Raw genomic sequence first — 24926 nt, 5'->3', positions numbered from 1 at the left:
GAACGGGGTCGGCCCGGTGAAGCCATGGCCGGGGACACTACACTGACACAGAGCGGATGAAACGTGGATGATCCGGAGTGGACACAGGTGGGGCAAAAGCCAGAGTCACAGCCCTGCTAGAAACTTCATCTCCCCAAATGCAAACCACGGTGGCAGTTCACGGCCGGCAGCTGGCCACCCCACTGGAAGGGGAGTCGCTCTCTGCAGTTTTGCCAGAGAGCCAGTCTCCTGCATCAAGCTCCTGAAAGGGCTCATAAGCGCTTTGGCCGTCCTTTTCCCCCCATTCTGCTCGCTGTCTCTGTTCATCCAGATGTTAAAAAGTCAGGTCTCTCTTGCTTTCACCTCAGCGGCCGTGACTGAACTGGTTCAAAGCCCTGTACCTCTGCCCATGTTTTCAAAGTAAGCAGAGACCTCCTTCATCCGAAATAAATTCTTCCTGTCCAGAATCCCAGGTGGAAAAAGGCGATGGAAAACATTCTTCCAGGGATGAGCCAATGCCCCAAATCCCCACTGAGGAGGGCCAGTAGCCTCTCCCCACCCCAGAGATTCTACTTACTTACCTGCTCCCCAGGACAGAGTGTGGCCGGGAGTGTCAAACTCTGGCACCACGCGGATGCCCCGGAGCCGAGCGTACTCAATCACCTCCTTCACGTCCTGCGTTGTGTAGATATGGGTGGCAGGGTTGTAGGCGCCCTGAAAGGCACAAGGCAGCCTTCAGGGTCTCATGTCCTGAAGGCTATTGGACTACATACGGGATGCTCAGAATGTTCCCCAAACTCGCCAGACACCAGGAAATCTCCCCATTGTCTTTTGGTATCGGCGATTCCCTGCAGAGAGAATGTGATCATCATTCCCCACAGGCGATCGCATCTTTTGTTTTCTCGAGCACCACCATGCCAGTGACCTAAGTAAGGTAGGAATCGTATCCATTTATTAGAGTATGCTTCCTTCCAGACACAGATGAAGAACTACCCCCTGAAGGTCACAGAACAAGTTCATGATAACATTCTAACTCAACTCAGGTCTCAACTGTAAATCCAGTACCCTGGCCTGATTGTCAGTGGGAGGCCGCAACCTGGGCTGGTCAGGATAAGGGTCACTGTCCTGACCAGCAGGGCCATGGCCAGGCACAGATAGCAATACCATAAATCCTGGGCAAATTGAAACATACCTTTCTGGAGAGCTCAGGGAAAGCGATGCTCTCATAGGGAAAGGAGGAGTCGTCTACCACGTGCCAGTGGAACACGTTGAATTTATTGTACGCCATGACTTCCTGCAGGCCAGAGCATACACGGTCAACCTCCAACTTGGGGCAAACCCGGCAGGCTGATCTGCGCACCCCACTGGGCCAGCCCCACCCTGCCACATCTTCCAGGTCCGGGTCTACAGGGTCTCTCCAGGAAACCTTCCCCGGAAGGAGGGCCTGGCGTGGAGAGAAGGCGGCATGCTTCTTTCCCCAGAGTATTGGCAAAGATGGCTGCAGAAGGGGGTGGGGGGTCTCTTTTGTGAGATGCATTCAGGCAACGTTCAGAGGAGGGCTGCAGGGTCTTCCAAAGGCCCCCAAATGGCCTGAAGACCAATGCTTCCTCCTATCCTGGATGTTGGGGTTAGGACTGGGGTCGACACAAATTGTGAGGGCTGCGGGACACGTTAACAGCCTATAACTCATACCAACCCCACCCCCCCACCCCCCCACCCAAGGCCCGAGTTGATGGATGTGTCGACTCCTTTGGCTGCACCAGAGGGGCAGAGGAAAGGGCAGAGACTTGGGCTGTCAGATAAGATTGCACATCCAACACGGCCTCCAATGAAAGGCTTTTGTTGGACTTGTCTTCAGACAATTACTTCTGCCTGGGAAAAGAAGCCATCTCTGAAAGCACCTTTTCCGGACCCCCAGGCACTGGGGCACCCACTCCCCGACACTCGGTTACCTTCTGGAGCTTGGAGCAGAGACACTCCAGAAGCTCATAAAGTTACAGCCATTTAACTCTCTAGCAATAAGGTACCCGTCTATTCCTTCCTCCACCCACCCAGAGCCCGAGAGGTGAAGAAGAGCCGGAGGCCCAGGTACCAGAGTATCCAGGATGGTAGACAGGGGCAGGTAATGGCGAGATGTATCCAACAGCACGCCCCGGTGAGGGAAGCGGGGAGAGTCCACAATGTCTGTCTTGTTGATGAAGAGCTGTGCGGGGCGGGATCCAGAGGGAACACAGCACAGGGCAGGAGGGGATAAGGCAAACCCTCCTGAGTATGTGAATAATCCATCTGTGACTATTCTGCAGGGTAACATCTCCCAACACCTCCCGCCCTCCTCACTACTGATCAGCAGCAGCATCTGCTCACGCAGGCTGAATACAGCCACCACACACACACCACTCCACCCACAAATGTGGTTCCAACTTCTCCCATAGCAAGGTGACCTCAAGGCCATTAATAAACAATGACTCGGGGACACAAATTAGAGTGACACCAAACAGGCCAAATCTACCGGACCTAGTTCTCCCCCCATATCCTTGAAGGGGCCATCTCAGACCGGCCTGGCTAAGGTATAACAAGGTATTTCTACAACTTGCAACAGTGGGAGCAAACCCTCCAGAGTATGACAAGGGGCCCTCCCTGAGGGCCTACACTCACCGTGCCATCAGCAGACCTCCAAATGAGCTGGCTAAAAGTCTCCAACCCTGTGGAGAAGTACAGAGGCAGAGTGAAAACCGGGCAGGTGGGCAAGGAGAGACGGCGACCTAGAAGAGTCCCAGGGCAGCAGTACCCCATGTATGGGCATGCGGCAACAGTGGGCACCGCCTGGACTTGAGCATTCGTAGTAGCCAATAAAAAGGGAGGCGGAGGGTCTCCATATACCTTTATGCTCTGGACATACTGTTTGGGCAGGCAGGACTGGATAGGGTCGAGTGCTGCTCCCTGAAGAACAGACACCTCAAAGACCCCCATGATTCTGCTTCCTAGCTCCTGAGCCTTGAACCCACAAGAATGGTCTGAAGAGACCAGGATGTGTCCATGTGAGGAGGGACGCAGGGAGCAGGGGTAACAACTCATCAGGAGCTGAGCAAACTGAGAAAGGAGTCCCCAGCCTGCAGTCCCTGCACTTCTCTCAGGCTGGCAGTGGGGATGAGATCAGGAACTTCTGTGCACAGTTAGACCCAGAAGAGAAGGACATGGTCATGTCCTCCTCTGCAGGGTTTGGAGAGAGTCCGGCTGTAGCAAGCTGCAGCAGTGATTGAGCCCGAGGAAGTGGCCAGTCCCTGGACACAGAGATTTCTAGATTTCAGCAAGGCCCAAGGGCAGGTGTGTTCAGTCCAGACCACGTGCTCTCAACAGCTGAAGCCACACTGCCCCGCAGGACTCCGGGTGCCTCAGATTTCCAGGAGGAAAGCACCCACAAGACCTTCGGGGTCACACAGGCCTCCGTTTGAGGAACACTGTTGGAGCCAGCTTTGTCTCTCCCTCTTCTGAGAAACTGAGGTCCGGGACACCCTTTAACTCCACCTAACCAACCAGCACCTGCGCCCACGGAAGAGGCACGTTGTCTTCCTTCCTAGGGAAGGGGCAGGGCCAGGAAGGAGAACCAAATAACACCCGTCTTGGAGTTCTGTGAACATTCTCCTCAGAACTCATTGGCAGAGTGATTCCAGGAGTGGAAGCATTTGGCTAAGTCAGTAGCTAAGAACCAAACACTTTTTCAGGAAACCAAGAGAAATGGCAGGGATCTGTTAGCTAGTAACTTCTGTTCCCTCAAGAAGCAGCTCACTCACTCCCTGCCAGCAAGTCAATTCTGACTCATAGCAACCCCGTAGGGCAGGGCAGAACTGCTCCTGTGGGTCGAAAACTGTAACTCTTTATGGGAGTAGAAATTCTTGTCTTTTTCCCTCAGTTTCAAACTGCTGACCTTGTAGTTACCAGCCCCACGGTGAACCCACTCCATCAGTAGGCCACTAGGGCTCCTGGTTGACACGGAATCTATAAGGAAAGGCCTTTCTTCAAGGTCTCGATCAAGAAAGCAGCTTCCTGCAGTGCGGGCATTTGCTGACCCTCTCCTGTCCACCTAGCCCACCAAGGTCAAGCTTGCTCCTGCCCCTCTCCCCGGCGGCAGCGGTTACCTCGGAGCGCTCCCCAGACAGTCTCAGAGAGGAGGAAACACTGCTCGTCATTTATGGTCAGGGTGTCTGAAACGATAGAAATCCACTCCATCTGGTTACATTTTTCAGCGCTCAGATTACCAAAGCAGGTGGCTTGTAAAAAATCTTGGATTCACACAACACAGCAAAAGAACACTTAAAAACCTTTCAAAGAGGAGCTATGTGCAGAACAGGCCTGCGGCAGGAGGGCCAGCCTGGAGGGGTGGCCAGCACAATGGCTCTGCAGGGATGAGCGGTCAGCCTGGAGCCAAGCTGTCTCTTCCACCAGCAACAGGCATTCCTGTGGCCTTTAGCTGAGAGCATGACAAGCCCAATGGCGCAGGAGCAAGGGACGCCTCCAGGGGTGAGTCTAGGAGACAAGGACCCCAGGGCCTTTGTCACCCTTTCCCCTTTTCTCCAGACTCCAGTTGCTTCACCCAAGAATGCGAGGAAGACACCCCCAAGATGGAAGATGCCCCCAAACGAAGACGGGAAGACTCATGGAAGCCGACCACCAGGCCTGGATTCTGTGGCCCTGTGGAAGCCGACCACCAGCCCTGGATTCTGTGGCCCTGTGGAAGCCGACCACCAGCCCTGGATTCTGTGGCCCTGTGGAAGCTGACCACCAGGCCTGGATCCTGAGGTGCCTCTCGGTGGGTTTGACCCACCAACATTTAGGCTAGTGATTTGAGCACTTAACTATTTGCATCTCTCAAGACTCAAAGCACCCTTTTTCTCCAGAGCAGAGAAAACCGGCAAAGTATTCAAATTCCTGCAAGGGATATAGAATTGTACTCAGCCCAGGAGCCAGGTATCCTATGAGACTCCACAACCATCCAGTGTCATGTTCCTCAGGCAACCTTTTGCTAGACCTTCTGCAACACTCATCTTCTACGGCGCGAGGCTCTTGGTGACCTTTAGTCTCCACAGCTATGGGGTCTTCAAACTACATGCCTGCACCTTAGGCCAGGCCAAGCCCAGGATATGATCGTTTGTTTGGGTTTTGTGGCAACATGGCACTTAGAAGAAGATATGGATGGAGTTTAGCCTGTCAATTAGGTAAACTTGATGGCCTCCTTTGGAGGTGTGACTGAGATAAATGACACTCTGGAGCTCCCTCGCCCCCTTCACCTTCCTGCTGGTGAGGCACTCTGAAACCTGCCGGGGTCCTGTAATGAACTGCGCCATTGGATCCATATGACCTATGATCTGCCTACATTCTGCATCATGCATGTGGCTGCGTGAGTCTGAAGAGGGACGGATGGACTAGCATCAGACTTGTGGACTTGATCTGGACTGAGCTGGGATGTGTGCTTGATATATAATTACGTCTTGATATAAAGCTCTCTCTTACACATGTATGAGTGTCACTGGATTTGATTCTTTGTCAAGCTGGCCTAACACGTAGGGTTTGCTATTCCAGACAAGTGTTTGCTCTTCTAGCACAGGGAACGCAGTGGTACTTACAATTCTCCACCGACTCCAAAGTAGGGTACTGGTTACATTCAGGCTTGGTCACAAACAAAATCAACGAGTTCTTCACTGCCGTCTTCTGGTTTCCTGCAAGGGCACCATAAACTCTGCGTGACTGACTCATCACCAGAAACAACAGGCAAAGCCCAGTCCCTTTGGGCGGGCCTCCGTCTCGGGTCCCTTCAGTTTGCACGCCGTGCCTGTGGTACAAGGGAAGGGAGGCCATGATGTCTACCCTTGACACTGGCCTAGTTGTGCAATTTTTTCATTCTCCTGCCCAATAACCTGTCCAACCTATGAAGATTCAGATGCCAACTCCTCCAAATCTCCACTGTTTCTGGCTCCTCCCGGGCTATACACAGCACAGGACCCAACGACCTCAGAGACAGTTTCTGGAGTACAGGCAGTTCCACAGCCCAGCTACTCCCAAGAATGGTGTCAGCCATAGATTAACTGCCAATTTGCCAAGCGTGATATCAGTAACAAACATAAGTTTATAGCGCACCAGCATGTAAATCAATGATGTTTAAGGTAAGTACACTGCTCTAAAATGTTCATCCTAACAATACTTTCTCAATGAAGAGAACAGATGTACATTCTGGCGCGTCTATATGCGTCTTGTCTCGTTATATCCTGGGGCATTAGCACTGCTCTTACTGACTTTTAAAGTTTTATCGACAGAATTCACGTACAATTCAATGGCTTATAAAAAGAGTTGTTCAATCATGACCACAAATCAATTTTAGAACATTTTCTTCATTTTTGTAACCATTATTAGCCCCCTATTTCCACCCAACCTTCCCTGCCATAACCCTAAGAAACTATTCATCTAGTTACTGCCTAAATAGGTTTAGCTATCTTAGGATTTTATACAAAGAAAATCACACACACAAAAACCAACAACACTAAAACACAGAAAATCCTAAACGCCACAGGAAGCAGAAAATAATAAAAACTAGAACAAGTTAAAAATGGATCAGAAGGGAAAACAAATGCACTCTGCCTAGAGACAAGACTACTCACAGCCCTGGCCCACGTGTCTTCGATGGAATCCATGTGGGGGTTCTGCGAATGGATTTGGGGCTTTCTTTGCCATCCACAGCTCTCTGCAGATCAAGTGCTAGCCGGGCAAGGCCAACTCACAACTGCATTCGAGGTCCTGGAAACTCACTCCCACACCCACTGCCTCAAATCAGAATGCGTAGGATCATCCTAATCCCCCCAAGTCGACAGGTCATCTCGATAAACTCTACTTTCATCCCCAACACCAGAGAGGGCCTACTCTCAGGGCAGGGTGAGGAAAATGACAGAACATGAAACCCCCTATTTAAACCATACCCCAGTCCCCTGCCTCCTTGTCCCACTCTCAACCACACACACCCCAGAGCCCCAATTTCCATGTATAGAGGAGAGAGTTCATCTGCATAACTACTCCGCCAGCCAGTAAGAGAGAGCAAAAATCCTAAGCTTTAGCATCAGCCTCTGGGCCTCAGTCGGCCAAACTGGAGAAGTTCAGATAATCCACTTGCATCCCCGTGGCCTCTGTGCTGAAGACAAAGTGAGAGGGCAGCAAACACCAGGCTTATCTTAAAGGTTACTTGGAAGAGGGAACGCACTTTTTTTTCCTCTTCTAAATCTGTTCTGTTTTTATTTTTCCAAACTCCACCTGTGCTCTTTTCTCCAGGCAGCAGGCTTCTGTGGGGAGGAGGAGAATGGATGAAAAAGAAAAGGCCTTTTCTCTGTACAGAGGCCCTAAGCTAAGGCCCCGTTCTGCCACACTCACCACGGCCTCCATGGGGAAGTACATACTGAGTCGGGCGGTGCCTTAACCAAGCTCTGAAGGGGCAGGTGTGGGGGAGGTAGCAGCGTGGGAGCTGGCAAAACAGGAGGAACACTTCAACGATGAAAGGGATGTAAACAGAGTCCCAAGCATCGCGGTTCCCGCCTCCAAGTTGCTCCTCTGCTGAGCTCAGGAAGAGCAGGAAATAGGCTGGTGACAGTACAACCGCCTCCATACCCGCCACACCCTCTCCAGCAACCACGGTGTGGCAAACTGCCCCCTCAACCATCAGGCTGCCAGCCACACTCCTTTGAGCTCTGGTTGGACAGCAAGACATTCTGAAGGCTCAAGGGCTCAGGAGGCAGGCTGGGGTCCAGAGCATGGGAATCAGGAAAGGTTGGTTTGGGTTCTGCTGTTGTTTGACTGAGGAAGTCTTGGGGCTCCCACTTCTTCCCCTGGAAACAATGACAGGGAGGGAAGAGATTCCTGCTACTCCTCCTCAGAGTCAAGACCTCCTGATAGTCCAGGGTCCAAATCCAAGTCACAGTCTCCTGTCTGTAACTCTCTCACCTCCCTGCTTCCAGGACATCTGGTCTTTGCTTTGGCTTTGATGAAAAGTTTATAGACATGAGTGAGGGGGGTGGTTTTGAAACGTTTGTGGAAACATTCAGTTATCTTTTCTTTGAAGGCCCTCATGCATATAATTACTATTATTATTACAAAAAGTAGTACAGACTAGCTGAAAGGAAAAAACAATCGAACAGAACAAAACTGAAAGACAAGCCCACTCATAGTCAGAATTATCAGACAGACATGAATTACTCCTTTGGGTTTCTGAGGTGGTAAGTCTTCACAGGAGCAGGAAACCTCAACTCTCTGCAGGAAGCAGCTGGTGGTCTAAACCACTGACCTGCTCTCACGAATGTCGCCAGGCAATGAGCAGCTCAATCCCACAGTCAGCTACCTCTGGACTCGGACCTTGGCTCCACCACTTTCTATCTGCAGGGCCCTGGGCAAGTGATATATACCCTCTCAGTCTATAAAAGCGGGCTTGTGAAAATACCTGCCTTGCTGAGCTGCTGGGAAGATGAAATGATTTCATGCATGTAGATACCTTAGCTGAGTGCCTGGCACACGCTAAATGTTCAGAGTTGGGCTCTGAGTCCTCTCTTTGTAGCCAGGCCTTCACATCCTATCTACCACCACCACCGCCACCACCACCGCCACCACCCATCCACGTCCACTGTGATTGGCCTTCCTTTCCTCCTCCTCTAGAAAATGTCTGCCCAAGGTCCATTGGCTCAATTGGAGGGACTCTTAAATATTCCACTTATGCAGTCATTTATTGTGCTTATGAAGTGCCAGAGATACCGCGGGGATCAAAGCCAGACCAAAGTCCACAGGGCTGCTGGTCTACGGCTGCCCACAGGTCCTCCTGGGCTTCTTGGCAGCATCATTGCCCTGACCTTCTTGAAACTTAGCTCCCTTAGTTCCAGAGCCACTGTTCTCACGAGGTTTTCCTTCTAAGTCCTTCCTTTTTTCCCTTCCCCAACCCCTATGGGCTGGTATCCCCCGGGCTCCAGACGCCTCTCTTTCTTCTCACTTACAAGGCCCTATCCCACAAGCGACTGATGGTTCTTAAACTTATATTTTCTTCTGGAGTTCTAGACCTGGGTGCCCAAATGCAGATTCTCAAAAGCACTCTGAAACTGAAACGAAAAACAAAAAACAAAAACCAAACTCATCATTTCTCTTCCGGACTGATGGGCTCTCTGACAACAGCCTCATTCCTCGATTTACCCAGACTGGACACCACCTTCTCATGCTGAGTCGCTCACAACCTCATTCACTCAAAACCATGCTTACTGTCTACCATGTGGCAGGCACTGGGCTAAGCACCGAGGTCTCCAACGTGAAAACGGAAGATCCAATCGGGGCTTGGAGTTGCAAGATCTTTATTAACTCTTAATATTATCACCATTGTGTTAGAGTTCTCTAGAGAGACAAAACAGATTGCTAATAATTATATATATATTTATACAGATGGATAGATATATAACACAAGAAACGAACAGTTAAATTATAAAGCAGTACAAATGGCTCAGTGCAACTCACTCCCATGAGAGAGTTGTGAGACACTGGCAGTCCTTCAAGTCTTGAGGGCCGCCAGAGAGATTCAGGCTATCCCGGCACAGGCAGCAAACAGCAAGGCAGGTCACCAACAGTCAGTCCCCACCCAGCTCAAGAGATGTAAATCCCAATTGTGTGGCGAAGCGGGTCTTGAAGGAACCTCAAATTACAGCGACACAGTCCACAGGTTAGGTGTCCCACAGGCAGTGTAGCTTGCAAATTGAGGCACAGAACAAGCAAGGCAGCCGCACACTGGTCCGATGATCAAAGAGCGAGAGACAAGAAAGGCGAGGCCTGCTGAGCCATTTATCTCTCCTCCCTTCATTTAATCCCACATGTGTTTATCGGCCAGGCTGGCACAATAAACTAACTACCTCAACCATTTTCCCATCCCTTATTACGACAATTCCATTGCTAGGCTAGGCTCTCCTAGCTTCTCTCCTGAGTAACTATAAAAAATCCTTCCAGTTGGCTTCCCCCTTCCTCCACCTGTGCCCCATCTAAATCCACTCTCCTCAGAGATCTTTGTAATAGGAAAAGCAGATTATAGTCTTTGCTTAAAAGTCTTCATTGACTCCCTCAACTTTGGGGATAACATCTGGAGTGAAGTCTATGACCTTTGAGTTTTTGCATCACCTGGACCCCAGCCTTCGCCTTTTCTGCTCCTGTGCAGTACCTCTCACACAAGCTCATTGCGGACGCCCTAAAGTGCCACACGGTCTCACCTGCCTCCTGATGTTTTCTTTGCACACATTACTTTCTCCGCTCGAGACAAATGCTACATTTCCTCTGCTTAAGAGACATCCCTGGGTTTTCTTGTCCAAACTTCTACTACCACCTCTCCTTGCTGAGACACCTTCCTATGTGCTCAGGAAGCAGCATAGCCATATGTCTTTGAGGTCACACATCACACATGCTGTGTGTCTATCTCCTCCCCTAGTCCGTGAGCCCCTCAACAGCGGGCACCACTCTCAGGATCTTGGTGCTCCCGGTGCCTGACACGTGGTAGCCATTCAGTAAATGTTTCCTGAAAAAACGGATGGTGCTAGAATGAAACGAAATGCACATTTAATTAATTATATGCACGCACAATAATCGTGGAACGTGATCGTCAGGCATATGTAGCAAACAGCTAATGTAGATCTAGTGCTTTTATACACCCAAACCTAGTCTTTCTGAAGTCCTGCCACTGGCGTGGGGTGCTAAAAAGAAACCAAGGCATGACACATTGAACGCAGGAATACGGGGAGCATGCTCATATCACATGACGAACAGAACCAGTGTCACTCAGCGTTGTTAGTCCGGGTGGACTAGAGAAGCAAATCCATAGACACGCATAGGTGTGTAAGAAAGAGCTTTATAGACAAGAGCAGTTGAACATGGAGAAACCATCCCAGTCCAGTCCAGATCAGGTCCATAAGCCCACAATCTTACCCCATATGTCCCATACCAATCTATAAAGCCCTCCTCAGACTGACGTAACACATACAATGACGCCGAATGCAGGCCAGTGGGTGGGAAGTCTTGCGGGTCCAGTGGCATCGTAAGCATCTCAGCACTGGTGGGGGTCTCTGAGGTTCTGGCTGCCATCAGCCTGTCTCCATGTGGCTTGTCAGTAGAGTCTCTCAGGGAGTGAGCCTCTGTCCCGCCTCCAACGAACTATTTTATCTCCTTAGTGCCTCCAAATGAGGTCACCAAGCTGCGCTCGATTGACAGGCTAAACACCCCTTCACTCTTAATCCTCTCAAACAAACCATCGTGTAACTGCCACATGGTTATCTAGGACCTGGTGAATGGGGGTACGCTTTGCTGTGTACATTTTCACACACACACACACAATTTAAATTGCGTGAGTGCTGCCCCTTCCGACACTGCTCTGCAGACCTCTAGATCCACACACGCCAACAGCCACGCGGGGCCCTTTTCCCAGAAGGGGGAGAACTCGGTTGATTAGAGTACTTGGAATGGACTCTTCACGCTGGTGCAAGAGAGCCCCTCCCTTCACCTGTTCTGAGTCTGTGCGAATCAAAACTTATTGCCATCGTATGACTGAGGGGTGTCTGAGCAGCACGGAGAGGAGACATTGGTCTCGATGACAAGGCAACACTTGGTTTGCCTCCTGGAGTGGAAAGTCAGGAAGTCAACTATTGGCACCTTCCTGCTCTTCACAGTCTCCTCTGTCCCCATCTCCCCTAGACCGGGCCAAGGCTTGCTCTGCAGGCCCGCCATGTTTCCCTCCTCTGCCTACCTTTATATATATATAAAATCACATCCAAACTCCCTCACCGCACTCAGCCTCACGAAAGCCCTTGCAATCACTCAGTTTCTACCCCCTCCTGGAGACAGGGAGCACTTACTGTGTGCATCAGGAACTGGGATAGGTGCGGGGGGGGGGGGGGGGGCTTGAAAACAAAAGCCCCGGGGCCCGCCCTTGAGGAGCTCACAGTCCAATGGGAGAGACCCATACAAACAACGGTTACAAAGCAGTGTGCTAAGTAAGGGCTACAATCTACCTCCAGAAGGGGACGGAGGTTTAACCATCAAAGGGGACCTCTGAGCAAGATCCTGAAGGCTGAGTCTGCAAAGCCACCGGAGAGGGGAGGTACTGCGTGCCCGGGAAGTAGCTAGGACAAAAGCACATGGCTATGGCTAAGGGAAGGGACAAGGACTGACCAATTAGTGCAGTAAAGGGGGAACGTGAGGATCCCACTGCCCTCCGCCTGGAGCTGCGGAGTTCTGCCAGGGACTCTTCAGACACAGATGGACAGAACCCCTGAAACACTCGACTTCAATCGCTCCTTATTTCTGGTACTGAATTCCTCCTTAACCCAGCAGTCCTCAACCTGTGGGTCGAGACCCCTTTGGGGGTCAAATGACGCTTTCCCAGGGGTCACCCGATTCATAACAGTAGCAAAATGACAGCGATGAAGTAGCAACAAAAATAATTTTGTGGTGGGGGCAGGGTCACCACCACATGAGTTACTGTATGAAAGGGATGCAGTAGGAGGCAGGTTGAGAACCCCTGCTTACCCATCCTTACTGCCGTGGACTTGACTCTGACGCGCAGAGACCCTGCGGAGGGGGTGGAACTGCCCCTGTGGTTTCCCAGACTGCCCCTCTTCCTGGCAGTAGAAAGTCCCATCCTTCCCCATGGGAGCAGCTGGTGGTTTAGAGAAACCTACTCCACGAGCAGGCTCCCACCACTGAGCACTAGACGGGTCTCTCAGGGGAACAATAGCATTAGGGGGGGTAGAGAATCCTTAGAATGACCAATCATTCAGCCAAGGGCCAAGTTCACAAGGGTTCGGAAAGCAGCAGGAGGGGCAACAGGAGACTCTGGCAGGGAAGGGAGGAACTAGTGTTCTATTGTGGGGGTTGTAATCAACGAAACAACATGCACATGAATCGTTACATTGAAAACGGATTGGCTTTGTAAACCTTCACCCAATTCACAATGAAAAGTTCCACACACACAAAAAATCTCTTAGTATTTTCCATGATAGTGTTCACTACTGTCTTGCTCCCAAAAGTCTCTCCTCCTACCAATGTGGATCACCTGAATCACTGTCACTGAATTGATTCCGGCTCACAGCGACTCTATCCGTAGGGTGTCCGTGGCTTGTAAACCTTTAGGGAGAAAGATCGCCTCACCTTCCTCTCAGACCATAAGAATCGCCCCTTTTCATTTTCTTCTAATACTTTCAATCATGTCCTTGTTAATCTTATTCCACCTGCAACTTGTTTGGCATGAAGAATGGATCTAATTTAAATTTTACCCCCAGATGGTTAACCAACCCTCACTATGTCTCTATGGACTAACAACCGATCCTTGCACTTTGGGGATGATGTGTCTCCTTTATCACATATTAAATTCACAGGCACACACGAACCCTTCCTGCCATTGGGGCCTGTTCCACTGGCCACTAAATAGTTATGGAAACCCACCACTTCATCTCTCTGCCACTTTGTCATTTTGCCGAAGATGCTCACTGCTCACTTCTGATCCTGCAATCCCATTCCTATCAATGTTATTTCTTCTTTTCTGGCCAAATCTCCTGTACCACACATCACCCGCCCTGCAAGCCTCCGGAGCCACTGCCCCATTCTATCTCCTCGTTAACCAAAGCCAGGCTGTCTCTCTCTGGGAATACCACTTCTCCAGACACTTGCTCCGCTGAAGTGGCTCCTTCTCACGTCCTTGTCCAGCGCCGTGAGAGGGCCATCTGGGCCACCCATCCTCCACCACGAAGTGAGATACAAAACCACAAACACCCCGCCCCTTTTGCCGTTCCTTGTCGTAACCCTCTGAAACTTCCTGCTCACTCTTCCTTATTACTAAAGACTTTGGAACCTAGTCCCACGTCTTCCTCCCCACCCCACAGCTCGCTAGCATCAAGGTGATTTCCACACTGAGAGGAAGAACTAACCCACATTGTGGCTTAGAAGTTATCCAACAATATCCTCCTCTTTCTCAGCCAACCTCCCATGGTCACCTTTGGAACCTTCTTATCCCTTGGAAATGGCCCAATATATCGTTCGAAGCTTCAGTACCATGTAGCTAAGTGTTTGCCAGACACTACATACCTCACATCCAACATGGCTAAAACCTGACTTGATGATTCTTACCCCAATCTCTCAACCTCTTAATCACTTACTCTGTGTGTCCTCTTTCCTACCCCACCTACTCTTTGCCTGGTTTGGGGGAATGGTGACAGAATCCAATCAAATTGCTGGATGAGATCCCCAAGTCTTCCTCAGCATCTTCCTCTGCATTCCCAAATGCTCTACCTCCTAAGTCTCACTTTAATCTATCTAGTTTTCTCTGTTCCTTCAGCCATCCACCTAGCTCAGCTACTATGTCTCTTATCTAGACCATGGTCGTTAGCAACCTCTTCACTAGGTTTCCTACCTCTAGTCCCGCTCCTCAACCATCTATGCGCCATATGCAGAAAGTTTGGTCACATCACTAGGCCATTTCATGACTTTGCCTCTGCCACCTCTCTCTTTCCAGAGCTGTAGATCTCAAAAACCAAAACTCACTGCCTTGAGTCAATTCTGACTCATAGTGAGTCTCTCCAGGGTGGAACTGTCCCTGTGAGTTTCTGAGACTGTCAACTCTTTATGAGAGCAAAGAGCCTCATCTTTCTCCCTCAGAGCAACTACTGGTTTCAAACCACTGATCTTGTACTCAGCAGGCATGGCTTCTGGTTACATGTTGGGCTACTGACTGCATGAGTATTAGTTCGAAACCACCAGCTGCTTCTTGGGAAAAAGACAGGGCTTTCTGCTCCTTAGAATTACAGTCTTGGGAACTCACGGGGGCAGGACTGTAGGTATGCTTCAAATATATTGGCTCCCCCCCCCCCCAGGTTTTCTGTCTGGAGTATTACCTCTACCCCACTAAGTCTTACTTTCACATCTCATTAGACAGTTCTATGCAAACCTTCTCAACATGCACACCTGCTTCCCAGCCCCCACCATGGGCCAGGGATTCCAAAGCACCCTGTGTTCTCTCCTCACAGTAAAAACCAGTTTACTGTAGATCTGTATCTGTACAACTCTTTTGGGCTGCCGAGCCCATTCTAACTCAGACTACCCCTATCAGAAGGAGTAGAAATGCTCCCTGGGGTTACCTATGCTGTAAATTTTACAGGAGCAGATTGGCAGGTCTTTTCTCTCACTGACCTGGTGGGTTCAAACGCTAGCCGTTTCTATTAGTAGTCAAGCACTTAAACATCATGTAAATTCTTTAAAGATGGGGGAAGTTCAGCGTAATCATCCTTGGACCTAGCTCTACTGACAAATTATGGTTGCGTAATGATTACTCCATGCACTAAACATGATGAGTGATGAAAGGGAGGGAGGAAGAATGCTACTGACATCTGGTAACAGTGGGTTGGAGATCAACATATATATTGTCCGAGTGCTAATAAATAAGCAATTAGATGTTGGAAGTTACTTAAACCAATTAATGCTAGGCGGCTATCAAGACTTTATCCTATCAGAGCCCAGTAGTTTTCCAAATAGATAACTAGTATCATGCTTGGAGAAGATATATTTAACCTACAGAACACCTAGGTTCATGGCAACATTATTCACAATAGCCATCAGATGGAAACAGGCTAAACACCCATCAGTGGACGAATGGACAAACTAACTATGGTCCATACTCACACAGCTTAAAGAATGATGATGGAACAGTGAAACACCTCACGGTGTGGATGGATTTGGAGGGCATTTTGCTGCGTGAAGTCAGTCAATGACAAAGGGAAAACTATTATATGAGACTGCTGTTATGGGGGGGGGGGGATTGGGGATCAAGAAATGTTTTTTTTAATAGCCAAAGAAATAAGACTTTGAAGGTCAGCAGTTCAAAACCACCTGTGGGAAACAGAAAGATTTCTCCCAAGTCGTCTCCCCCAAATATATGTTATACTTGGGACACTGCTTGCAGCTCATGGTAAATGATTGTCAAGTTACCTCCCTGAAGGCAGTCAGCTGCCAGACTACTGTCTGGGCCCACCACAGGTAAGCCCTGCTCCCTACTGTTAAGGACAATGGGCTACTTCTCCCTAAAGGCTTGTGACCATTAGCCTGGTCCCTGTAGGTGGGGTTTACACCCTACTGATAATAGTTTCTATGGAGATCCAAAGAACAGGTCAAACCTGCTCAGTGACATCCAAAGTTAGGCTGCCATCCTGAATCTAGGATCTGCCCATCTTGTCACATGTGTACCCCAATCCCTCTCTTCCTATTGGGTGTTTAGCCCTATATTGTCCCCCTCTCATTGCTGTATAACCTATAGTGCAACCCCTTCCTGTGACATATGTCTTTACCTGTAATTAGTGGGCTTGCACTACCCCAAAGGTATATAGGCCTGGGTTAGCAATAAAGAGCTTCCTTGGCCTCTCCTCTCCTGTCTCCTATCTGGTCCTCACCCCCCCCCTCTCTCCTGCCCTTGGCCTCCCATCTCCACGTGGACCACCAAGCAGGGCTGAGGTGAGCATGCTACCATGAAATATGTCTGACTCTATTATTTTAATCTCTCTTTTATCTCTCATGCTATGAATTTATGATAATCTTTATATATCTCAACCATACAATTATGCCTATCAAACCCGCGATTAGTTGTGGGGGGCCGGCATTTCCCCTACAACCACCAGCCACTCCAAGGGAGAAAGGCAGGGCTTTCTATTCCCATAAAGAGTGACAGTCTCGGAAGCCCACAGAGGCAGTTCTACCCTGTCCTGTAGGGTCACTCTGAGTCGCTAGCAGTGACTTTGGTTTAAGTGTGGGAGTCAAGCTGACCCCTCTAGTGTTCTCAGTCATTATGTGCGATTGATAAGGAGTCAGTGGGAGATTTAATGCCAACACTGTAGAACATAGAGTCCTTCTTCCCTGTATGCCTTGTGGTTCATGTATTCATGGTGCTTTGTGGTGCTTGAAATTGTCAGGTATCATAAGCATTATGACCCACCTGCATGTAATTAGTATTTTAGAGGAAATTAATATCAATATTATGTGAAAAGTTGGGATAATTTGAGCACCCACCAAATGGCCAAGTTACTGGAAGGATACTCTGGTAGATAGCCTAGTGATTACATTAAAAAATGATCTTTTTCTCTTGGTTCCACTTGGAGTGGTTATTGATTGGGCTCCATCGCTCCAGGGCAAGGACCCGTATTTGTGGGAAACACCAGCGCTGGTGACTGGAAGAACAAGGCGAAATTCACCGAGGAGGCTGTGCACCTGGTAAGCCATCTCCTTCCAGCCAGTCTCCAGTGCCATACAGAAGGATGTGCTGACCTCCAAGCTGAAACGCACCCGCCTGCCTCCTTTCCAGAGGAAAGAGATCTCACGCCACAGCCAAGGCCCAAATAACACCAAGATGCGATACAAGGCTAACACACCGTTGCTGGTGGGGGGGTCAGGTCTGAGGGTATGCAAGGTTAGGGAGCTCAAACAATACCACATCTTGAAAAAGGTAAAGAAGATGAAAGAAAAAGTAAACGAAAGAGAGACCCACGATTGGATCGTATGTGCTACAGCCAGTAATGGTGCCTGTCACTAGGTGCTGTGGGATTGACTTTCGACTCATTAACCCAATGTGCCAGAACTGGCTCTGGAACAGAGCATCAGCACCACGTCTCCGTCCATCAACTTTGAGGCAGATCGTAGAGGCAGTCTCACACAGACACCTTTCCACCTTTACAAAGATGAGAAGAGAGGCTGATGTGAGGACTCTGGGCCTAAGAATTCCAAATGGAACGAGGCAATTCTTTTACCCCCTTGGCTAAACATTATGCTCCTGCTACCAATCTCCTTTCCAAAGACAACATACTCATTAGTGTGTCTTGTCCCTCCAGCCTCCTTATACTTTATTTATTTTTATAAATCATTTTATTGGGGGCTCTTACAGCTCATATAACAATCCATACATCAAACATATTTGTGCATAATTTGCCATCATCATTTTCTTTCTGTTTTTAAAAAAATCATGTTATTGAGGCTTGTACAACTCTTATCACAATCCATACATCCATCATGTCAAGCACATTTGTTGCCATCATCATTCTCAAAACATTTTCTTTCTACTTGAGCCTTTGGTATCAAGTCCTCTTTTTTCCACTCCCTCTCTCGCCCTCCCACTCTTGTGATCCCTTGATAAATTATTTTTCTATCTTACACCATCTGCTGTCTCCCTTCACCCACGTTTCTGTTGTTCGTTCCTCTGGGAGGTGGGGTGTTATACGTCGATCATTGCGATCGGTTCCCTCTTTCTCTCTACCTTTCCCTTACCCTCATGGTATCGCTACTCCCATTATTGTTCCTGAGGGGTTTAAGTGTCCTGGATTTCATGTGTCCAGAGCTCTTATCTGTACCAGTGTCCATGGCCTGGTCTTGCCAGAATTGTAAGGTAGAACTGGAGTCGTGATAGTCGGGGGAAGGAAGCATTAAAGACCTAAAGAAATGTGTGTTTTGTCAGTGCTATGAACCATACTTTATAAGAGAAACACTTCTACCAAACTCTCTTTCTGTGTTATCTTTTTTCCTCTTTGTTTTTAAGCCAATGCCAAGGCAAATAAGTTTTGTCCTACCTCAGGAAAGGTCAAGTGTACCCAATTTTTGGCTCAGGAGGCCTCATGATGATGGAGAACCACAAGGTCAGTGATTCAAACCCACCAGCCACTTCGAGGGAGAAAGATAAGGCATCTGCTCCTGGAAAGATTTACAGCCCAGGAGACTCATGCTACCAGTCAGAATTGAGTTGCTGGCAGTGGGTTTGACTAGCCACTGGCCCACTTACAGTGGGGTTGCTAATCAGCAATGCTCTGCCTGTCCTCATGCGCTTCCCTCCACGGCGCCTAGGTGCATCCTAATGCATCTCTGGCTTTGGGAAGAGATGTGAGCAGCACAGTTTGGGACTGCAGTACTGTATGAGTTCCTTTTCCTGGAATCCCCTGCTTACTTATTCTCCAAGTTTGCAACTTGGTAGGCAAGCCTAAACACACACCTGCAGACCAGTCCCTTTTAAATGATCTCAGAAATAAACTCCGGCCATGACGCCTGACAAATAGTTCCAAAGAGTAGCCCTTGTAAACGAATCTGCCCAGCAAAGAATTATTAATGTCTCCTAGGAGCCCAGGAGAGGCACAGAAGGGATGGCCAAAGAAGGCGCTTTAGGAGGTTCAGATGATTATGAGCCGTGTCCTTTAATGAACTTAGTCTCTAATATCTGAGGGCATGTAATATCAATAATGGCCGTACAAGGATCCAGATATTCAGACCACATTCTTCTTTCCATTCTAAAATGCTGAGCAAGGGAGCGGGGATTATTCTGCCCAAGGATGATGGCATTCATTCTACATACCTCACAGGGATGTGCCTGTAAACAGAATGGGAACCTTATAAAATCCATTAGTTACATTAATCGAGCAGCTTCAGCGAAAGTAAAGAAAATGCAGTCAAGTGATTTAATTAAATTTGGCTACTTCACCTAGGACACTGGAGATTTATCAGCTCTATAAAGCACCCCAGCAAGTATATGCAGCAATTGAAGGTTAATTAGCTATTGTCATTCCAAACGATCAGGTCTTTAATGTAAGCAAATAGGATGGAGCTTAAAGAATCAAAATTGAAAACTAAACTGATTCGAGAAACTGGCGCCTAAAATCATTTCGTTGAATAGGTTCAACAACATGCAACGCACACCCTGCCAGCACTTCTTAATGACACAAATGCTAAGGAGAGAAAGATAGCTCAAACGCAGACTAGCAGTAAACACGGAACATCTCTAGTGATTCCTTAAAGGCAAACTCAGGATACAATCCAATCTCGATACCAGACTTGTTTCTCAGAAAAGAGAAGTAAAACTCTGACTAACTTCCGGGTTCAGATCGAAACAAAAAGTTGTGTTGCTTTATTTAAGAAAAGCACTGGCAGATCTCTTTGATTCAGCCCTAGTCTCAGTCGCACTTGGACTCTGTCTCACTTGAGCATGTGCTTAGGGCACAGAAGACGAGCCTAAACTCGAATATAACCGCAGGCGAACACTCAGGAAGTTTAAAAAGGGACAAAGATACAGACACACCATCTGGATGAGGGAGGCCACTCGCATGAGGTCCTGATGGCACCTGAGGAGTCAGTCAGGGCGCTATTGAGATAAGGCACGGAAGAAAGGAAACTTACACATGCATAATTTGTGGCAGATTATACATCAGCTACCGGTGGGAGTCCTACAGAAGCAGGAGCAGGGCTATCCTTGGGAGACATACCTTGTCAGGTACAAGAGCTTACAAGATTGGTAGAAGGCTTTCCGACCAAGGCACTCAGGGCACAACTGAGAGTGCATGACGCTGTGCGCCCTCCATGGTTGTGTTTGTTGTTGTTAGGTGCATCGAGTCGGACCCGACTCACAGTGACCCTATACACAAGAGAACGAAGCACTGCCTGGTCCTACGCCATGCCGACGATGGTTCCTATGCCTGAGCCTATTGGTGCAGCCACGGTGCCAATCCTACTGTCCATCAAGGATACACGCCCCCAAGCAAAAAAAACTGACGCTCACTAAGACGAGGTCTCCTTATGATGCCTAACCGAGGGAGCGATGCGTGACTAGACAGATGCGCCATAACGCTGCCAGGGAGAGCGCATTAAGTGGTTACATGATCCAGCCTAGACCCAGACAACGCGTCTGATCTTCTTTATTCGAGTCTGTTCCTTTCAATAGCCTGGATTTTGAGAGGGCACAATGCTCCGAATAAACGCGTCTACTGGTCTTTCTGGACCATCAAACTCAAAATGGCTTTTAGGCACTATTTTCTTTGTCTGTTTTTATCATGCCTGGATTATCCCAACTGACATGAAAGCCAGTCCCAGAACAGAAATATTGATATTAGGCCAAGTTTTAGGCCAAAATAACATATACGACTAAGAAATAGCTCAACTACAAGGCTTAACCCTTTCAGATACAATGTCAAACCTATCACTGAGCCTTCTGTCCTGGTTCTCATTGACTAATTGTGAAAATGTGGGAGTGATCTATTTGGACTCTTTTTTCAACTTTGCTTCCACTGGCCAAATGTACTTAATGTGATAATAAACATTTACTTGTTGTAAACTAGCCATGACATAGGGCATTAGGTCCAGTTACTTAAGACCATGATCCCCTTGTTATTTTAGCAGAACGTATTATCACACGTGGGAGCCTGGTGGTGTAGTGGCTATGCATGGGGCTGCGATCCGCATGGTCAGCAGTTTGAATCCACCAGCAGCTTTGTAAACTGGGCTTTCTACTCTTGTAAACAGTTCCAGTCTGGGAAACCCACAGCGGGGGCTCACTTCGTGTCAGCAATGACTCAATGGCAGTGAGGCTATCAGTCATATAACATTATGTGATGATTCACCAGCCTTTTTCCACCTTAAAAATAAATCCATCCAAATGTGATCTAATATCATAAAAGTTTTAACACACCTACACTTTGTTGTTTCTTGTTCTCTACACTAAAGCAAAGTTCACTTCCTCAAACTTTCTACAACTTAACCCCCACCTTCACATACTGGTACAACCAGGCATTCTGCTCGAAGACAAAACTACCTTCTTTATCCCTCTTACGTATGTAAAAAAGAACCAAAGTATGAAAACTTAGTTACTCTGTCTTCTTCCTGGCTTTTCAGCCTATGATAAAACGTTTAACTTCGTCCTTCAGGTGCAGAAAACACTACATCCTTGCACTTGAGTTCACCACGTCCACGTGTTGTACTCTATACTTTACTAATTGGACACCACGCACATATTTTAAATCAAAGAGGACACTTTTGAAAAGGCATCAAGTTAAAAAGGTAACTCAATTAATCTCACAGGTAAGTGGACAGATTTTAAATCAACAAGCTAGCAATCAAAACAATTTAAATATCTTATTAAGTAAAATTGATAATCATAAGATATAAATAACTACTATAGCAATCAGATAAAAACAAGAAGAGTAACATTCAAGATTCTTGAAAAATATCCTTAGGATACTGTGTTAGTCTGAGTGCTCTAGGGGAACAAATTCATGGAGACACTAATATGGGAAGTCTTGTGGATCCAGTGGGGTTATAAGCATCTGAGTGCTGGCAGGAGTCTCCCCCAGCCTCCTCCAGCTCAGGGGACTAGCTTAGCTCCATGTGTCTAGTCAGCTGCAATGTGTCCCAAGGAGTGAGCAGAGAGAGAGTGTCTCCGGAGTTCCCAGAATTCTCAGGAGAAGGCCATGCCCACAGAGAGGCCTCAATGGCTTATGACCTGATTGACAGGCTAGACTCCACCCCTTCACTCTTAATCCTCTCAAATTGACAAACGACTATATAACTACCACAAATATGTTAATGACCCCATGAGCACAATTGTCTTAGATGGCCCTGCAGGCCAAATTATCCAGGTGCCATGTCTGTCCTAGAGCAAAGTAAAGAGTCATTTAAAAAAAAAAACAAAAAGCATTCCAGGATCACTGGGATGAGGAACAAGGCAAACAGTGGTAGTCAGTAGCAGTAAGGCTGACTACAAACTAAGAGGTACGCTTAGGTTACATGACTTTCTATGAGGCTTTTACTTGTCAGTGATGATCTGAGAAATGCTGAAGCATCAGCCTGCCTTCCCATTTAGAGACCATGTGGTTTGGTAAATCCAATCTATTCTTCACCTGTGAGCCATGTATTCAAAGAATGAAACACATTTCCAAGTTAGTAAAAATTTTTTTCTAATGGTGAGAAATCCTTTGTTAATACAATTTAATATTAATCTCCCTCCACCCCCAAACCCTAAATTACTATTACTGAGTTCTTTAACCATTGTTCTTATATATCATTTAGAATAACCCTTCAACATAAGGAAAAATGATTACCGATTAGAGTAATTTGATGATAACATCTTATAATATATATTGCAAACATATCACATTAAAAGAGACAAAGCCAACACAAGACACAGGCACATCATCTGGATGAGGGAGGTAGGTCATCAGCATGAGGTCATAATGGCGGCTGGGGATTCAAATAAGGCATGCGACAGAGGAAACAGGTGGGACTACAGCAACGGGAACAGGCCCATGACCGAGACACATGCATTCTTAAGTTAGATAGAAGGGCTTACAAGTTTGGTCCAAGGCCTTCCAACCAGGGCAGTCCGGGCACGACTGCTGTCGAGGCATGACTTAGGATTTTGCAGCTCTAGTACTGTCCATCAGGGAGAAATCCAGAGAAGCCCCTGAGACGGTCCAATTCTTTGAGCTGGCTGGAATGGGCGGAGATAACCTAGTTTCCAATGCACCCTACCTATGGGGCAAGACTACAACCTGCTTAATGATCATTAGGAAGTCTTAATCTATGTAGGGGCTCTGGAAATGGGCTTCGGGCTGCTTTCGGATGCAAGTCTTGAAAGCATCGGAAACAACAAACACTCATCATCCTGATGAGGGAGGTCATTAGTAAAAAGTCAAAATGGCATCTAAGGATTCAAGCTGGGACACTCGTTAAATACGGCGTGAAACAAAGGCAACCCACGGTCTGGTTTGATGGCAGATCAACACAGCAGTTACAAGAGAGAAGACAGATGCAGGAAGAGGATCATGATGGGGACACTTATATTGTCAGATAGAAGGGCTTCAGATAGAAGGCAGTCAGGGCACATCTCACGGGACATGATTCATGGCCATTCGACCTCCGCTACCCAGGTACAGTTACCTCCATCAAGCACACACCCAGGCAAACCTCTACAAGAGGCTGTCCCTGTCTGGGCTGGCTGGAAAGGGGGACTGTCTAAGTGATCTACTTTGCAAGGCACTCTGCCCAAGCGCAAGATGATCTACACCCTTGGTTTAAGAATCGCAGAGTTGACTGGAGGGCGAATCTACGTGGGAACTCTGCACAAGCATTTGGGGTTGTCACTGCCGTCCACCTCCTTTTGCAAATCGGGGGGCTCAGAATTCAAGCCCCAATACAGCTATCGCCGTCATCCATAGCCTTCTGCCAACCCAAGAGCTCGAATCCACCTGTCACGCGGATTGAACTGCGGTGTCCCAACTCACGCTCTCTGGGGCCCAAAGCGCGGTGGGGCCGGTGGGGCTCACCTGTGCGGTTCAGGAAGGTGCCCGCCCTGGTGCTGAAGAGCAGGCGACGGTAGCGCTGGAAGGCCTGGTCGAGGACCGAGCAGCCCGGCTGCGTGGCGGAGCCGGGGTGGTACTGGAAGCTGAAGTCCTTTGCGAAGACGGCGTACCGCTGCTCGGTGGTCTGGATGTCCTGCGGCCAAGGCCATAGTGCCGTCGCCGGCCCCGCGGACGCCGCCAGCAGCAGCAGCAGCAGCAGCGGAAACCACGGTGCGGAGCCTGCCATTGCCTGCCCGGCCCCCCGCTCCGCAGCCGGGGGAGCCACGTGAGCGTCTGGTCAGGTGACGGCGCTCGCGTGACAATCGGCGCGTCACGTGACCCGCGGGCCGGCGAACCCGGGAGCGCTGCCTCCCGGTGCTCTCGTTCCGGGCGGGTCCAGGGAGCTCGGCCTCCGCTCTGCAGCGCCCGCGCCGCGGCAACCGCTCGGCGGGAGGCCCGCGGGCCCGCTGGAGCGGCAAATCATTTAGCATCGCCCACGTGGTGCCCACGTGACCTTGAAAGTGACCCTGGGCCCGTGTTGACCGTAAACGTGCTCCCCGTGTGTGGTTCACGGCGGCGCACCGCGCCCGCCTCTTCGGAATTTGCATAACCGCTACTGTGGCCGGCGACTGGGTGACACTGCTGCGCATCGTTAATGTGATTCTTGTGGTTTTATCTGATTATGATGCTCCATAGGTGCATCTTATGACGTGACTCATGGAAAGTACCCGGAAAAACACATGAGGCCTCCAGATGAGCGTTCCAGGGCCAAAGCATAGGAACGCCATG

At 48.8% G+C, this 24926-nt stretch overlaps 1 protein-coding gene across 2 annotated transcripts in view; it reads right to left on the bottom strand.

Annotated features, from left to right (window-relative positions):
- The window catches only part of HEXA (hexosaminidase subunit alpha), a 29780-nt gene extending 5352 nt beyond the window's left edge, over nt 1–24428 (bottom strand). For both annotated transcript variants that reach the window (XM_075535497.1, XM_075535498.1), the window contains exons 1-7: nt 24123–24428; nt 5601–5693; nt 4116–4181; nt 2635–2681; nt 2072–2182; nt 1172–1273; nt 561–693 (exon numbers count right to left, since the gene is read on the bottom strand). In XM_075535497.1, the coding sequence (XP_075391612.1) occupies nt 561–693; nt 1172–1273; nt 2072–2182; nt 2635–2681; nt 4116–4181; nt 5601–5693; nt 24123–24384 (814 nt within the window). In that variant the 5' untranslated portion in view covers nt 24385–24428. The remainder of the gene's footprint in view (nt 1–560; nt 694–1171; nt 1274–2071; nt 2183–2634; nt 2682–4115; nt 4182–5600; nt 5694–24122) is intronic.
- Between the last annotated feature and the right edge of the window lie 498 nt (nt 24429–24926).

The sequence above is a fragment of the Tenrec ecaudatus genome, chromosome 17 (assembly GCF_050624435.1).
Source record: "Tenrec ecaudatus isolate mTenEca1 chromosome 17, mTenEca1.hap1, whole genome shotgun sequence".
In the NCBI taxonomy this organism is placed as follows: Eukaryota; Metazoa; Chordata; class Mammalia; order Afrosoricida; family Tenrecidae; genus Tenrec; species Tenrec ecaudatus.
The sequence above is the reverse complement of the archived record's forward strand: the minus strand, read 5'-3'. Positions and strand labels throughout refer to the sequence as shown.